Source organism: Magallana gigas, chromosome 3, assembly GCF_963853765.1.
Source record: "Magallana gigas chromosome 3, xbMagGiga1.1, whole genome shotgun sequence".
NCBI classification, from domain to species: Eukaryota; Metazoa; Mollusca; class Bivalvia; order Ostreida; family Ostreidae; genus Magallana; species Magallana gigas.
In genome coordinates this window covers 46,364,008-46,380,514 of record NC_088855.1, presented here as the reverse complement: position 1 = coordinate 46,380,514, position 16,507 = coordinate 46,364,008, and the positions used below count along the sequence as shown (strand labels likewise).

The following is a 16,507-nucleotide window of genomic DNA, read 5'->3' as shown; positions in this document are numbered from 1 at the left end:
AGTTTGAAAATTTTTAACTCAAATTCTGACCACACCCTTTAACGTTAAGTCTTAAACGATCAATTACTTTGCAAGACAAGCAGGTGAGTGGGCAAGTTTTCTGTCAACTACAGTACCCATTTTCACAGGTACACTGTAGGTGTTGTTGTTAATGGGTCACGTTGAAAAGTTTATAATTAAAAAAAACCTTCATTTTTCCTGTTGTTTAAGAATAATCTTGCCGCTCAGTTCTTATTTTTTTCACGATTACGTGGAATGTTAAAATTATTTATATATTCTATTCAAATTGTAAAACAATAAATATTCTTGTAAATTTTACGAATTATCTCCTAACAGCATTGTTTCCTTTCCGCTTAACAAACAGGCCTTGTTTAATGCTTTTTTTTCTTTCTTGCTACTTGTTTTATGTTCTTCCTCTTGCTACTTCTGACGTCAATCCTTTCAGTGCAAAGTCTGGCTACACCATGTCCACATACATGAACAATGTTTGTATCCTTTTCAACACAAGATTCTAAACGTTCTCCACGTGTTACCTACTGCGGTACACGCCTGTTCATGATTAACAGCAGCAGTAAGATTGAATATAGCGTTTGTACTATCATATCCTCAGCATTTAACAACCTATTATCAACTTTTACCTTCACAAAAGAATATATATAAAACATCTGAGCGACATGTACACAATGGTGATATAGCCCCACCTTTATACATAGAACATTACCGTTATTATGTAAATGACTATTCAACAAAAATAATCCAAAGCAGCAAACCTTCGAGTTAGGGCTTGTTATAATTTCTTTTCGAACATAAAATCAACATTCTTCATATTCTTTTAACTCATGGCAATGTGTTCAACCTATGAAAGCAAGACTGTTCGTCGACTTGACCATGTGAATAAAAACTCGATACATAACTTTGATTTTTAATGTAGCATCAATGCCATGGTAACAACAAATGTCGTGACATCGTTAGAAATAAATTAAACTTTTCCAAATTTTTACAAAAACAAACCGCACGGTAAGCAGGAAAACATATACTCCATTGACGGATCTACCTCTATACAAAATCTCGTTTTGCAAATGAACGGATTTTTCCAGTAAAGAAAAAACTAGCGAAACGCAAGAGGATGTATGGAGGTTCAAACGAAACATTACAGTATAACAACTACTTTCCTCAGTTATGTTCAAACTCAACATATATCACAAGTGTTGCCTTGTTTCTAAAACATTAAAGAGTCCATCTAGTCACATAGATTTCAAGCAATAATATATTTATTTACAGTTCTTTCACCAGAAAGCAGAAATATATTACATCTGTCCACAGTTAGGTAATATGTATAAATAAGAAAAAAGTCTTTTATATGCCGGAGATGACAAGGAGATGGGTCGATTCCCTCCAATCAGACAGAGATGTTGTGAAGTATACTATTTTTTATCTGGCCTTTAAAAAAATAGAAAAAGAAATGTTAAAGCAAATGTAGTGACGTGAAATCATCAAAGAAACAGATAATAGTTCTTCGGGAAAAGATTAACTTTCATTTGTTTTCATTTCTTTCATTGCATTGCCATTTTTTTTCAAAAACAATATATCAGTATATTAATGGCTTAATTAACTACATCAAATCCTATAATTAGAGCATTTAAATGAATGCTGGTATGCTGAGTTAAAGAGAAAGTATGAAGTTAACTTTACCACAATTAATATATATTTTGTCAATTATTCTGATGCAAATTAATATCTTGAAAAATCTATTGTTCATTAGCTCAACATTTTCAGCTGTCATTTATTAACTAAATGTAGTAGCAAACACCAACACATGTTAATATTTAGGACATGCAACAGAGAGAAAGACTTTCTCACCTGAAAAGGAAACAAAGAGTTATGAAAATGGTATGAGACAGGGAGGTGTTCTATGAGAGTGCGGTTTAATGTAAAACAAATCAAATATTAATTTGTCGGGAACTAAAACTTTTCTTTAAATTTCAGGATTTTAAAGGTAGGATGTGTGAACAATCTCTGACAGAGAAGGAGGTGCAAAACACCTGATATTTACCGGGTACGTTTTTATTGAGGTAAAGGTTCAGGTAGGATTACACTTATTTAGTCTTTCTTTTGATTCGAAGAGTATAATATGGGAAATTTAGGAGGTAGGATGATAAAAAGGGGTTCGGAAAGAATATACAAGATCTTCAGAAACATCGGGTATTGGTTTAAAATCATTTCATTTGTTTATGGGCATCAGGATCACTGCCATTAACCAGAAGAGGATAACACATACAGGTGAGAGATTTCTAAGAAGGAATAAAGTATCGAATATGGGGGTTGAATCTAAACGTACGACAAAATCAGTGGTGTGAAGGTACAGAAAGTTTATACCAGCAACACGCTTATGTTTCGTTTGAAGTAATTATTGGATTTTCACTTGATTCAATAATTACACTAGACAATTCATCCTCCTAAAATAAACAGAAAACAAGCGTGAGGTTAGATTAGGTCTACAAATGATTCTGATATTCCTGAAGACTTTTTCATGGGCCCTATATAGATCTCAATAGATGTGTTATCCTCTTCAAGATATGGCGGGTTAGTGCTAGTCTAAGATCTAACACTACTGGATCATCACAGATAGACCTACTTCCAAGTGGAAACCTTAAATTCCTGAAATAGGACATTATTTGAAGTAGAGAGGATCCTTCCTATTCTTGCAAATTACCCGCCTTACGCGCCTGCGCACGTCCGACATTGGTTTGTAGTCATCATCCTTTGACTTCGTCTGAAGATAAGGTTATTTTAATCAGAATATATGGTATACCTTCAAGTTTCACTTCTTTGCTACTTCTTTGATTGAATTGGTTGATGAAGATGATAATATGATCAGTGAATAGAGCTGCGCTGAATATACAATGAACGAAAGCACAAACAAAGCCATCTTACCGACTTTTCTCAAATACTTTTAAAAAATAGGTAAGTAATCTTTATGGTGGTTTGAAAGGGTTACATTATAAAACTTACTTATCTGTCGTCGGAATTTTCTCAAAGTAAGTCTTTCGTTTCTCCCATTTCAAAAGTAAATATTTCTAACAATATTAGCGACATTTATCAAAAAAGCTTTCAAAAAGAACAAAAGCATTTCATCGTTAAACTGAAAAGAGCTAAAGGAGAAACTCAGTTGGCGAAACTAAAAAGAAAGTTATCTTGAAAAAAATAATGTTACTTGTGTTCACGGAAAGATCTAATACAATATCTGCAGCACTAGAAGCTGATTGGCAGCCCGAAGTCACTTACAGGCAAACGGATATAGCGATAAGTGCTAGGAGCGGGGGTGCGAGCTCGTACCGATGGCATTGAACTGCTTTCCGTGACTGGGGCCGAGCTTCTAGTAGTAGCGGTAGAGAATGTTCCCCTGTAAAAACTTTAAATTCAAGAAAAAGAAAGGAACAACAATGTTAGTGAAAGGTCAAAAAAGCCATTCCACGATTCTGTGCCATCTTTTGTCACCCATTGCGATCCAACTTTGAATTCATTTTCAAAAAGCCATCGAAAGCAGATGGAAGATGAAAGAACACATAGGTAAGCAGAAAGTTTTGGTTTTTCAAACAGACTATGCTAATCCAATAATCATATAATAAGTTATATTAAACTTTAAATTGGTACTTATAAAAGTTATAATATCAAATCGTATTTCACCTGTAATCAATAATGACATATATTTGAAAACTTCAAAATAAGTAACTCTACGTTACAAGAGTGTAAACAAATTAACTAGGATATATATTGCTACTTTATTACTACTTGTTATTCAAATAAAATTATCTAGTACAAGTCACTACATTGTATTTCAGAAAAAACACAATTTTTTTTTTTAATCTTATTCAATTTTTGCTGACTATAAACGTTGGTTAATATATTCATGCTAATAAAAACGTGCAATGCATTAAGCCAAATGAGACAAAGAAATGTATGAAAAACAAAAAAGATTGAATTTAAATGAGTGAGGATACTGGTCAGACACTACGGATTTTGTGAGGAGGTATTCGGAGTGACTACAGAGGGCGCTAGTGGTTACGGGAGGAAAATAAAGAGGGAAAAGTCAGTTATTTGAACATGATTTTATGAACGACTTAACTACCTGTAAGAATATTAATTACTGGGTTAGAGATTAGACCACACCATGCGAGACCTGTGTCCCCATTTCGTACTCTTGGAAGACATTACTCTATCAGCTATGTGTTTAATAAATCAGCCGCAAGTCCGAGAAATAGTGACAAGCATATCGAAGAAAGCGTCTTTTAAATGATTTAAAATTTTTGAGCTTTGAAATTAAAAAAAAAAGATTATGACAAGAAATGCAGCGCCAGTATTTCACGAACCATTGGCGTACACCAATATCTAGACGCCAAACGTGTCAGGAGTTTTTTACGAGGAGAACTTACAAAGGGTCCCTCTCCTCCATTTCACTATACATTGCCAAGACTTTTGTCTTTATATCTGTGTCAGGAGCTAAAGATTCTGCGTCTAAATAGCGATCCATTAATTGGCGGTGACGGTCCATTTTTTCTTGGACGTCCCGTAACTTGGAACGTACGTTAGCATACACCTTGGGTGTAAAGAGGAGATCGCTGGGTGCTACACGAGACTCTAGACGATGCTGCAAGCAACATAAAAGAATTTTTGTATTTTATTCCTTTCTCTGTCTTTTCGGAAATGTTTTAGAATTTATTTTCAAAGTTCAGAAGGAAAATCATTTTCGCGTTTCTTGTTGCAGTAAAAGAAGCAAAGCAGCAGCAACAGCAAAGAAACCGAAAAGAGCCATCTTTTTTAAGACAAAAACAGTTTTTTAAACACAAAACATCCCCCATATATTTAAAAAAAAATCTTCTACTATCTTAACACTTTTGAAAGACATGAGAGACACAGCAACCCCCAGAGCGTCAACTATACACAATTCAGTCGCTCACTTTGTTGACGATGGAACAAATGGGTTTATTAAGAGGCTGTTGTTGCTGATATAGATATATAGAGCTGCTCTACAGTATTTCATAAATATTCATACATATAGTTATAGGATTATTTTTTACCTCAGATGCACTGCCTATTTCATTAACAATCTTCACATTACTCATTGATAGAGCAAACAAAGCAACGATTTAGTCATATTGTCTCTAAACATGGCATCATTGTCTCTAAAAACGCATACACAAATTTTGATATTGTTCCTAATGATTGAATAGAGTTAACGAGAGAATAATAATAGTTTCGAGAGTTAGAGAAACTTAAAATAACCATACAAAATATCAACGGTTGTTACTTGTTAAGAGCATTCAAATCTAAAGCAGTGTTTCTCTAACGGGAATCATTTCCTTATTGTTTTTAAGTTTTTATGTTACACATATTAACTAAAGCGTGTCTTTCTGACATATTTAATTCTTTATCCTTATTGAACACTAGACTTTTGACCCGTGCGTGCACGGGTTGACATTGCATATCGGACAGTTACAAAATAGGTACATCGACACACCTTATTATTGACATTTACATTACAAAGCTTTTAGCCTACAATACTGCTATTAATTTCACTACTCTTTCCTTAGTTTGAATAATCCTAACTGTGTCTTGGGAAAGGCCCTCACCAAAGTTAGAATGCCTCCCTTATACCCGTAATGTAGCAGAAAATTGCAGAATCGCTTTTGGAGAAAGTTAATGAAGTTGCCTTGAAAATAACAGTCAAGTTCATCAGAACAAACCTTTTTGAGACTGCAAATACCTTTCAACTAAAAATTTTAATCCATAGAATGGAAGAATTCAACACCTTTTCACCAACGTACACGTATTTTCTTTGTAAAACTAGGTCCGTACGATTATCATAAAATATATTCTATCTTCACTCTCCTAACAAATATAATGTAACTTTTTTGCATGTAATCAAATATTTGTTGTCATCACGAAGACAAAAGTAAGTACTTAGTTAAAATGTATATTTGTTATTTTATACTTTCTCTCATATAAAATCATTAATATATATGAACAGAATATATAGCAAAAGTCCAATGAAAATTTACCCGTATTATCATTTCTGAGTTTATTCATGCAGATGAGATATTGTGGAAACATAAACTAAAGATCCCGTTAGCGTGAATGTATTGCGCAAGCGCAAGATTGTAAAATCCAAAAAATCCAGGTGATTTCCGGGATTTTTTTTAGGAATTTTCGTTGGTTATTAATTAGCGAAGATTAACTTAGAAAAAATGAAAACAAATTGGTAATCTTCAAGTACCGATGATGTTTAAAATTTGTAAAACAAATGACAGTATTCTTCCGATTTCTCGGTATTAAAGACCAAAAATTCGAGTCTATTATTTTAATATAGTAGTATAGATAGTGACTTTATAACAGTGAATTTGACAGACAATTCTTGATCAGAAATACCTAGAAGCTAGACAAAGAAGCGAGCACAGAGATACAATGAGCATCTAGAAGCGTGTCTACACGTATACAAACCTTCCAGGAGAGAATATCGTTCTTAGGTTTTTTCACAAGGCCATCTGTATCGTCATATGTGCCCCTTGATAGGTACTGAAATTATTTGGGTAAACCAGGAGAGATATCTACATACTGTGTCATTTAAATTCAACCTTCCATGCAGATATCCCATGCAGCATGATGTTAGTTACTGAATGATGAAAGCGTGCAATGAATGGAAAGGACTGTCTATGGAAAGGCTTGGAGCGTTTTGTGTGTGAGCAGAAGAAGTTGATTTTTTTTTATAAATCAACAGCAACAATGCTCACTTTAGTACCGAAAATAAAAACCTCTTTTCTGGATCGCAATCAAAGCACAAAGAAGAAGATAACATTTTCCGTGCTTTCGTTCATTATATAACCAGCGCAGCGCAGCCTAGATAAACGAAGAGTACGCCAGAAACAAAAAAGGAACCAGTACAGGCGCGGTTAATCGACTGTTGCTTTAACAAATGTGGGTGGTGGCTCGAAATAAACATATTTATCTTTTGGGGCCATATTGCTGTAAACTATATGTTGTCTGTACTGGTTTCTTCTGTAGTTCAGAGAAGCGGCAGCAATGCGAACTTCATACTCACAACCGGCCTCGGTGAAGCGTGCAGATGGCTTGTAGGAATTTCTGGCTCGGGAGCAACCTGAAACATCGAGTTATACACATGCAGGTAGACTACCAAACTTCGGGTACTAATACGGGTACTGTAGATCACTTATTTAGTTGTGATGAAAGGATGAATCGTAAACGTCCCAATAAAGTGTATGAATGAAGTTTTGGATATATTTGGTTAGAATTACGCGTATCTTTCATAAAAAGGAAACTCCATGAGTATGTTGTGAGGTAAGGTCTGTGGGAACGGCGTTTATAAGTGATATACAGCACTACATTAGAGACTTAGAGTGTATCAAAATAGAACTCTAGAGAAATACGAATATTATCAATGGAGGACTATTTTACTAAACTGAAGTTAAAAGAACTACCTTTAATAAAGTATTAAGAAGTTTAGAACTACACAGTAGTCTATAGTTACCTCATCGCCATGCAAATGTTTCCTTAAGCTAATTTCCCTGATGACGGCAGCGGCGTATTTTGACTTGGGTCTTTTATGTTTTGGGAGGACTACGTCCACCTTGCTTCCAACAAGAGCCGCCTGTCCGTAACAAGCAAAATGGTGGTCAAGAAAGGGGTAAGACATGAGAGAGAGAAAAAGTCATATGCTGCACGGAACGTTATTAAAATTTATCAATTGTTTTGGAATATTACAGAATAAGCATTAGCTGTGCAGCATTTTAGTTATTAAAGCAATTTTTTTTCTTAAAGGAAATGCAATTTTTTACCTCTTCAAAACCGAAATTTGTATCATACTAAAGTACAACATAAAATTATGGACCTAAAACCATAACAACAGTTTACACCATTTAAAAATACATTTAAACAAAGGATTAAGAAATATGAACAGTTATACAATGTTCGAAGGGAGATATCCAATCAACGAAGGTCGTTAAAATACGTAGAAGAGAGGTACCGGTCCGTTTATGTAAATGGCTGCTGTAAATTTATACTGGTAAATAGCTGCTGTAAATTTGTACTGTAAATGTACCGGTCCGTTTATGTAAATGGCTGCTGTAAATTTGTACTGTAAATGTACCGGTCAGTTTATGTAAATGGCTGCTGTAAATTTGTACTGTAAATGTACCGGTCAGTTTATATTAATGGCTACTGTAAATATATACTGTTAATGTCCTGGTCGGTTTAAATAAAGGGATACTGTAAGTCAGTTTATATGAATGAATACTGAAAATATTTCGGTCAGTTTGGAAGAATGAATATTGTCAACAAATTTGTATGAATGAATAATGGATACTTTAAATGTAATGGTCCGTTTATCAATCTGTCTTTTTTTTGGGGTCTGTTGTTGTTGTTATAAACTGTGAAAAGTGAAATTAGTGCATGACTTGATGAAAGATGATATGCATTTCTTTCATTTTGAAAAATATCCCAATTACAATGCTTGCCATTTTTTGTCCCCCAGATTACGTACATTAGCCTAACATCTTAAAGTGTTCCCTACAAAATAGCCTCCCAGTTCCACGTTTGTGTTTTTGGTATTCGTGGTTGGTGCTTGACGTCAGGGCTGTTACTGTTAACTGTTCACTTTTCTTGTCTCATAGAATACATAATACAATTAATTAAAGCCATGCTGAGAAAAGTAACTGCTCATGCCATACCAAAACATATTGGAATGATCAATCGACCAACACCTTCTTCATGCTGCAAAACGCCTTTACATACATGCGAACTCAAATATTATGCCTGAAAAAGGGAAACAACATCAGTGGGTTTGCAATCATAAGCATCTTAGCAACGCGCACGCGCAGTCCTTCCCATGAGAATAAACATGAATGATTTAGAAATATGTCTTCGCATTGAAGCACAATTCATTACAAATATCAAAAATATAGATAAAAAGAATTTGCTGCCAAACATACAATAATTTAGAGATAGTCACAAGCTAGCAGCCACGGCTGAATGGGTTCTACGATGTCATGAAGAATGAGTTAGAGCTGTCACTTAAGCGGGCATACTCGTCATGGCCATCGTTAAATCCCTTGCATCAACACCAAACCACTGTAAACGGTTCATATTCGCGTTATATTCATTAAAATTTTGATTTTCGAAGAAGCGAAATCTAAAGTTCTGGGTGCTTTCATTTTTTTTTCAAATAAAGAGATGATCACGAATATAAAGCGTTTACAGGAACACCAAAAACTTTAAACTCACAACTTCAACAATACGACTGGATGGAATGAAAATGTGTTAAATGACGTCACCTTTCGGGCAAACTTTTTTTTGTATGGCAGTGGTGATGCAAGGACTCGAACGGAAACCCGTGCCCTTGCAGTTTTATCGGCGTATGGTGGCACGTAATCATTGTATAATGTGGGGTAGTACAGCCTAGAAAACATTGGCAAGGTCAGGGCAGAAGAGCCATATGCATAGTGACTTCTTGTGTCTACGCCTCTGAGGGCATCCACGAAGAATTTGCGACGCGGAACATATCCGCGTACGGGATAGGCAACAGGGGTATAATAGGCACGTGGATAGCGCCATCCAGCCGTGACCACCGGCTTGCGGAAATCGGCTTCAGAAACTGAAGCACGTCTAGGTCTATATACGACTACTACCTCTCTATTAGCCCTTCGAACATAGGATCGGGGAGGAGGCGAAGCTCCTCTTGGTGGTACAGAGGCCCTAGCACGGTAAACAGACTGTGTCACCTGCAGGGGCTGTGGCGGCTGAGACCGTGCACGTCTGGATGCTACAGCAGCTCTTGGGTTGTGATAAAGTTCAGTATCCACCTGTATTCATAGAGGGAAAATTGTTACGATTTATTCTGCTGAAATAGAAGTGCGATCATTAAAGTCATACATATTGGGGGGGTACATGACATATGATGAATTCCGGACCCAGTCAACCGTTATGTGTTTTCGATCTTACTTTTTTCACATAAACCACATGATCAGTGAATTCCTATGTTCATTCTCATGGGTGTTTCTGTAGAGCCTCTTGAAAAGCACACTTATTCAAGCAACCCACCGTCACGATTTAAAGAAGCCGAAGCAACGCTTGCAAGGGCTAAAAGAGGAAGAACCAATAGTCATATAATATATACGTAAAGTCACGCCTACAATCACTACAAATATCATAAACAAATAACATTGCAATACCCATAATACCACTAGTACAGTATTAATTGTTCAGTTAGTCATACTTGCATGTCGAATAACAAGATATATGAATGTTAATGGGCATTGAGCTATTTATGGCCACAAAATCTCTTCTATACACCCAAAAAGTAAGGATTGAGTTATTCAGGTCGTGCGTGGATTATCTATCTCAGATGGGATTTCCAGGATGCAAGGAACAGGGAAATCACCGAAACCGTATCAAACGAGTTTACCTTGATTTTGATTTTATCGAGAGTGGAGATCCTCATCTCTTCCCCAGGACTCTCAAACACAGCCACAGTTTTGAACCTGTCGGGTGACTCGTCCCTTACTGTGGAGACGGGTGAAGCTCCTCTTGATCTTTCACTCAGAGGGTATATGACAAGTTGGTCTTCCGACCCGTCCTCTAGGCGTTTTCTGTAGCTTACAGAGGGGTATGAATGCGAATATGATTCGGTGGATGGAAGGGCTCTGTATGTAGAGCTGTATGTAGAGCTAGGTAAACTTCTGTAACTTCTTGATGCATCTTTAAGAGCTCGATATCCACTATCTAGCCTCGTTCTAATTTCCTCTCTAAAGGATCTCATATCCTTGAAATATTTTTCGAAGGCCGAGTCGGTGCCCACAGCCACGGCGTATGTGCCCGGACCTGTGGCCAGCATTGGTCCCTTCAGTTGTAGTGGTCTTGAAATGTACTGGAATCCTAATTCTCCACGCTCGGGGTCCTTATATTCCCCCTCAACACTCAAAACGAGACTAGCGTTTTCATATTCATCAATATCTGTTTCTGCCAACAGCTTCCTGGCTCTTGCTGCTGTTTCTGCCACAACATTGTGGTACAGAAGGTCATTTGTGACAGCAGACCTCTGGACCTCAGTTGACCTGGAGGCCGTGTATGGAGTAATGGTGAAATCCGAAGAAATAACTGGAACCTTCGATCGGTATTCATCTTCGTCATTGTCGTCCTCATACGTCACTCGGCGTCTGGGGGCAAAGGGCACGTACTCCTCCTCAGGAGAAGGCGACCGGTTTCGGGTAATGTAGAAACATTCTCCAGGGGCATCAGCATCCTGATCCTCATATCTGTTCTCATAATCATAGTCACTGTAATCGTCAGAAGCCGCTTCTGAATCCAGATCAGAGCGGTAACTCTGACCGCCCGGCGGCTTCTTTCGTAGATCTAACAGTTTTGAGAAATGTTTTCCGATTCGATGCCTTGGTTTTCTGCTCCTTCCCCTACCATCGTCACCAAACTCCCTGTCTGGGGTTGCTCTCGGGCTTTGGTATGGCGATATCATAGGGGAAGACGTTAAGGAGCCCCCAGTTTCTTGCCTGACAGATTCCCGGATGTTACGTGCGCATGCCAAAGCGCGCATGGCTTGTGAGGACCATTCGTATGGGGAAGAAGGTCCCTTCTTTTTATTTCTGAGTAAAGGGGGCATAGATCTGCCCCTCTTCTGTATAGGATCCTGTGGCAGGGCCCCTCTGTAAGAATCTGCTGTTTGGAAACGCCTAAAAGGTTTAGGTGGAGCGGAAGCCTTCAGATGAGTAGTAGGCAAAGGGTCGTTTGTTGCTGACGACGGGGGCTGCATGAACATGTGATATCATTACATCAGATTTTATTCTGAACATCAAAGTGACTTTTCTTCTCTTGTTTATCACATGTATCAAGTGTCTGGTGAGTGAACATTGATTTATCACATATAATAAAGCCGATTAATTGTATATATATCTGCGTTGATTATGCTCACAACACCGATACCATACATACGATTAGTAAATATAGGTGTAACGCCTTGATACATTACGGTAAACAAGAGCTGTACTGCTCAATAATTAGCTAAAGAACATTTGTGCGAGGACAAAAAAATTGGGGAACTCTTGAAACCAAAACTGTGAACGAGGAGTGGTATAAACTGGGTCCAAGAACAAATCAAAGTCAGATTCCCTTCAGCAAAAAAAAAGTTTAAAACATAACTACAGTGCTACAAAGAGAAAGAGAACAAAGTTGGAGTATCCTATGACAACAAGGCTATTGAGCAATTGAGTTTGAACTTCCTGAAAACTATGTTGTCATTTGAATATGCATTTTTGATTAGAAAATACGAATTATCGGAACACATTTGTGGATATGTAAAAAGAATTCGAAAATTCAGAGTTATAAATATAGGTTTATATCTGCAAGTATGGCGTCGTCAAAGTGTTTAGCGTTTCTGTCATAAAATTCTTAGTTTGTACTCAAACCCCAACACATGATGGAAGCTCAAACGCTCTGCATAAGTTTTTTTGTGAAATTACCAAACAATATTTTATCTCATTCAAAAACACGAGCATCTCAAAAATATCTGAAAACAACCAAATTCACACAGTTCAAACCTCTAGATCCATTTTTGGCTAAAATAAATTCTTGTTTTAGATATGTTGCATTTACCGGTAAAACAGAAGTAGAGGGAGAAAGGTAACATGTGGTGGGCATAAGGTGGGTAGGAATGGTAGAATAGAGAAAATAATTGGTTGAAAAATTAGGACTGGGTTTTGGTACTGAAATAATTGAGGAAGTGGATAGTGATTCGCAATCATAATATTTTTATTCAGCGGAAAGATTTATCTTTTCATAACATTTTCTGTAAAAAAAAAATGTGACATGAATATTATCTGTCCCTATCTTTATCTATATAATTGTTTGAATACAGTTATATCCAGGCATTAAGTAACCGTATAATTTATCATAAAGTGAAACCATTAGTTATGATATGTGGTGTAAATATCAACATTTATCACTATTATCTCAAAATTCAAAATTTACCCTTAGGTTTCTTTAGTCAATATCAAAGTATCGATTACTTTTTTTTTAAATTCATTCAACAAGAATAAGCATTCGTGTTTGTTTGGCAGTTTGATTTTCTTTTTTTCTTTTTTTAAGATTAAAATCCGCTGAACTTTCTTCGTTCTTAACTCTCTGAATGGCATTAGATCACGTGGTTTCCGCCACTATAACTGTCGTTCATATATATATATATGGATAGTACTCACGATGGCCTGGGAGGCGTGCTTGAGGACCTCTTCGTCACGTTTGTGCGAGCTGCTGGCCAGGTCGTAGGCATCGTCCACGAAGTGGCTGGTCAGCATCAGTTCACGGTTCACGCTCTTACGGATGGAGTTCTCCTCCCCTGTTGTGTCTACAATACCAAAGAGAAATGAATGATTAACAATTTGTGTATATTAATAATGCAATTACACATGCATTTTTATTTGATTTGAAATTTAATTTTTTTTTTAAATCAAAAATATAATCCTATTTTTTTTAAATAAAAAAAATACTTTAATATAAGGCAGTTGATTTATTTTTTCAACTGGTTGAATGGAACTTCTAATGCTTTGTTAAGATTTAAATAGATGACGTATATGATACACAATGGTCAATTCTTGAACAATGAACACGGCGGTAACTTACCGAGGAACTGTCTAGATGGGACATATCGGGGGACGTAAGTGTCGTCGTAGAACCTAGGCACGCTGAATCCCCTTCTGGAGTAGCTACGGCTGCTCTGTAAAACAGACATCAGGCAAATGATGTAATACTATCTATTAAAGTATAGTATTTGCAGGTCTAGTCTCTCTTACTTTATCAAAACACAGTTTTATTATTACTTTTTATTAATTTTAATCAAATTATGAATTAAAGAATATATTACATGTAATTGTTAAAGGGTTAAATTCCATAATATCTAATTTTTTCATGAATGTTTCTATATCTATTTTATTAAAAAAAGTATGGAATCCATATCGGTTGCATATCACCTTTCTATCACCATGGAGATGTAAATATAGAAACCCATTTAGTTGTCTGTTTATATATGAATCAGATAGCCGCGAGCTTCCGCATCGCAGGCATAATAATAGCTACAACAACAAAGGTTCATTCCTTGGCGAGTTTTGGGGAATACAATGCTATGAGTCCCGCTTACTGCAACTCGACTCTCGTTTCGGAGAGATTTGGCAGCCATGCAAGTTGAGATGTTTTTCATGCACGAACGAAACGTAACAGTAAACATTCATATATCTAACCGCTGAATCTCCTCGGAACTCATTAACAGTGACACACGGCGTAAATATTTCCTCCCACTTGCGTTCTTTAAAATCAGTATGCAGCATACATATTGGATTATGTAATGCAAACCATAATTTATTTGATTTTGCGTGAAAATACAAAATGAAACCCTTTAATGATACGCAAATTAATCGCTATTAAGTTGGTTCGATAGCAGAAGTTTTCTAGCCCCTCCCTCCTCACCTACTTTTCGCTGTTGCTACCCCCCCCCCCCCCAAGATCTCCTACACAATCTATTTCTATCACATTTTTACACGCCAATCGGGATTACATATTCTTATCATATGTACTTATATATAAATTTCTAGGAAACAGAGATGTTCTTCGGCGATTTCTTGCTGATCTTTATCAGACTCACGCTGTGTTTACCCTTCCAGATGCAATGCACGTCAGCGCGTGCTGTAGGGATCATATATCACTTCGATTCTCAGCGGGAAATCGTCTACAAATCATTATCGACCGATTATGAAAGCTATGCATTTTAAAAACACATCTTCATGAAAAATTTCTTTTCGTGTCCAAATACTAAGCATGTGGTCCGAAAACATTCTTGGGTGCCAGGTTCATGCGAAAGTTGCCAAATCTATAACTTATTAGGAAGAGAATCTTTAGACGTACAGTTATTTCAATTTATAATATCTTTAGTCTTTACATGAACCTAAGCTGTACTGTTCAAATACATCGTTTTACTATGGATAAAGATTCCTGCTGGAAAAATCAAAACAAACAAAATATCATGCAGGTCATGGAAAAGCCATAATTTTTATAAGGTAAAGATTACTTTTGTTTAAAATAATAACCACAAGCATATCAGACTCTCTCCCCTCTGGCTACACCAAAGCTGTAAAACTCACCCCGGTGCTGAAAGCTGGAGTCATAGCTCTTTTCCTTGCCATACCGGAGAGCGGCCTAGTAAGCCCGGGCCTGTCATACAACATTAAAACGAAGTCTTGAAAACACATGCAAGCACAAGTCAAGAACAATGCAAGGTGTCCCCCAATGAATTCATTCCGTCAAGTTGTGTTTTGCTAAACCAAATCACTTTGAAGACAACCTTGCATTATTCCTCAGCAAAAAATACAATAGCTAAAAATCATACCAAGTAGGAATCTCCGGGAGTGATGAGCAACATTTTGTCCTGTTTGTTCCTGGTTTAAATTAAATTTCAAAAATATCCAAATGAAAACGGGTGATCACAAATTAATGAATGATCAATTATTGCTAGGAAGCAGGCGAAAAAGGGAGATAACTCTTGAGCAGACGACCCCCACCACAGGATAATAGAGAGAAGAAAGTTCCCAGACTTTATAAGGTGGCCAGCGTTCCTGATGATTTAGTCAACTCCAGAATTCTTCAATGCCTTTGCACCAAGTTTTATCCTTCGCGATCCGGGTTTGACGCACGTGGGTTGGACAATGCAGACTGAAGAGCGAATAGTATTTCAGGATCGTGACAGGAGTACAAAGATACTTGCTGGCGTTGATGGTAGATAAAGTAGATGATAGGGGTGATAGTAGCGCGAGGCTTCAATGTCTTGGGGTATCATTGTCGCCTCAGCAGGGGAGATGATTTTGATAGAGAGATTGCTGAACACATGGAATTTACTTGCACTTATAACGTCTAACGATAATACATGTATGATCATAGACCTTCACTTATACAGAGATGCAATATTTGTCCGAGTGTCGATTTTTAAATTAATTGAAAGCGTTTAACTCAACAATTGCCCACGACAAGAATTTTTTACATAAAAGTTGAAGAAAAATAATAATTTTAAAAACTTACAAACCAGATAAACAGACGAAAGAAGGAAATCCTCAATTTCAACACAGCATCAACGAACGGAGGAGCCGACCCTATCCCACAGTACCACCGAGTGCTGAAGATGCGTTTTACTGAGTTGGTCTATTTTTGTTTTCAAGGGATGTGCAGCATAAATACATGAACTTTGAAAATAATTTGCATCATGAAAAGGTATCATCAAATTGAAACAAATAAGTCTGTTATTTATTACATTATCTCTCGCCAATTTCGGTTGCAAAAATAATATGCATGTAACAATAATTACTTATGACTTTCATGAAAACACAGTTTTCTCCCGACAAAATGAACTCGTCTGCAGGCGGATTCTTGTAGAGTAGGTAGACACTGCCTA

The 16,507-nt window shown here is 36.7% G+C and overlaps 1 protein-coding gene across 23 annotated transcripts; it reads right to left on the bottom strand.

The window, feature by feature from the left end:
* Positions 1 to 910: 910 nt before the first annotated feature.
* On the bottom strand, positions 911 to 16,276 carry LOC105341623 (uncharacterized). Of its 23 annotated transcripts, none has more exons than XM_066080030.1 (13): positions 16,138 to 16,269; positions 15,452 to 15,774; positions 15,207 to 15,276; positions 13,696 to 13,789; positions 13,275 to 13,420; positions 10,475 to 11,827; positions 7,544 to 7,663; positions 7,097 to 7,153; positions 6,499 to 6,573; positions 4,434 to 4,648; positions 3,286 to 3,412; positions 2,636 to 2,773; positions 911 to 1,440 (listed from the first exon to the last, which is right to left on the bottom strand). In XM_066080030.1, exons 3-12 carry the CDS (start codon positions 15,246 to 15,248, stop codon positions 2,672 to 2,674), a joined length of 2,331 nt encoding a protein of 776 aa, XP_065936102.1. In that variant the 5' UTR covers positions 15,249 to 15,276; positions 15,452 to 15,774; positions 16,138 to 16,269; the 3' UTR covers positions 911 to 1,440; positions 2,636 to 2,671. The 23 variants fall into 23 exon arrangements, 20 of the variants coding, with proteins under 20 accessions (XP_065936102.1, XP_065936103.1, XP_034299076.2 ...); XM_066080031.1 differs by having other exon boundaries at positions 16,142 to 16,268; XM_034443185.2 differs by having other exon boundaries at positions 15,452 to 15,500; positions 16,138 to 16,253.
* Between the last annotated feature and the right edge of the window lie 231 nt (positions 16,277 to 16,507).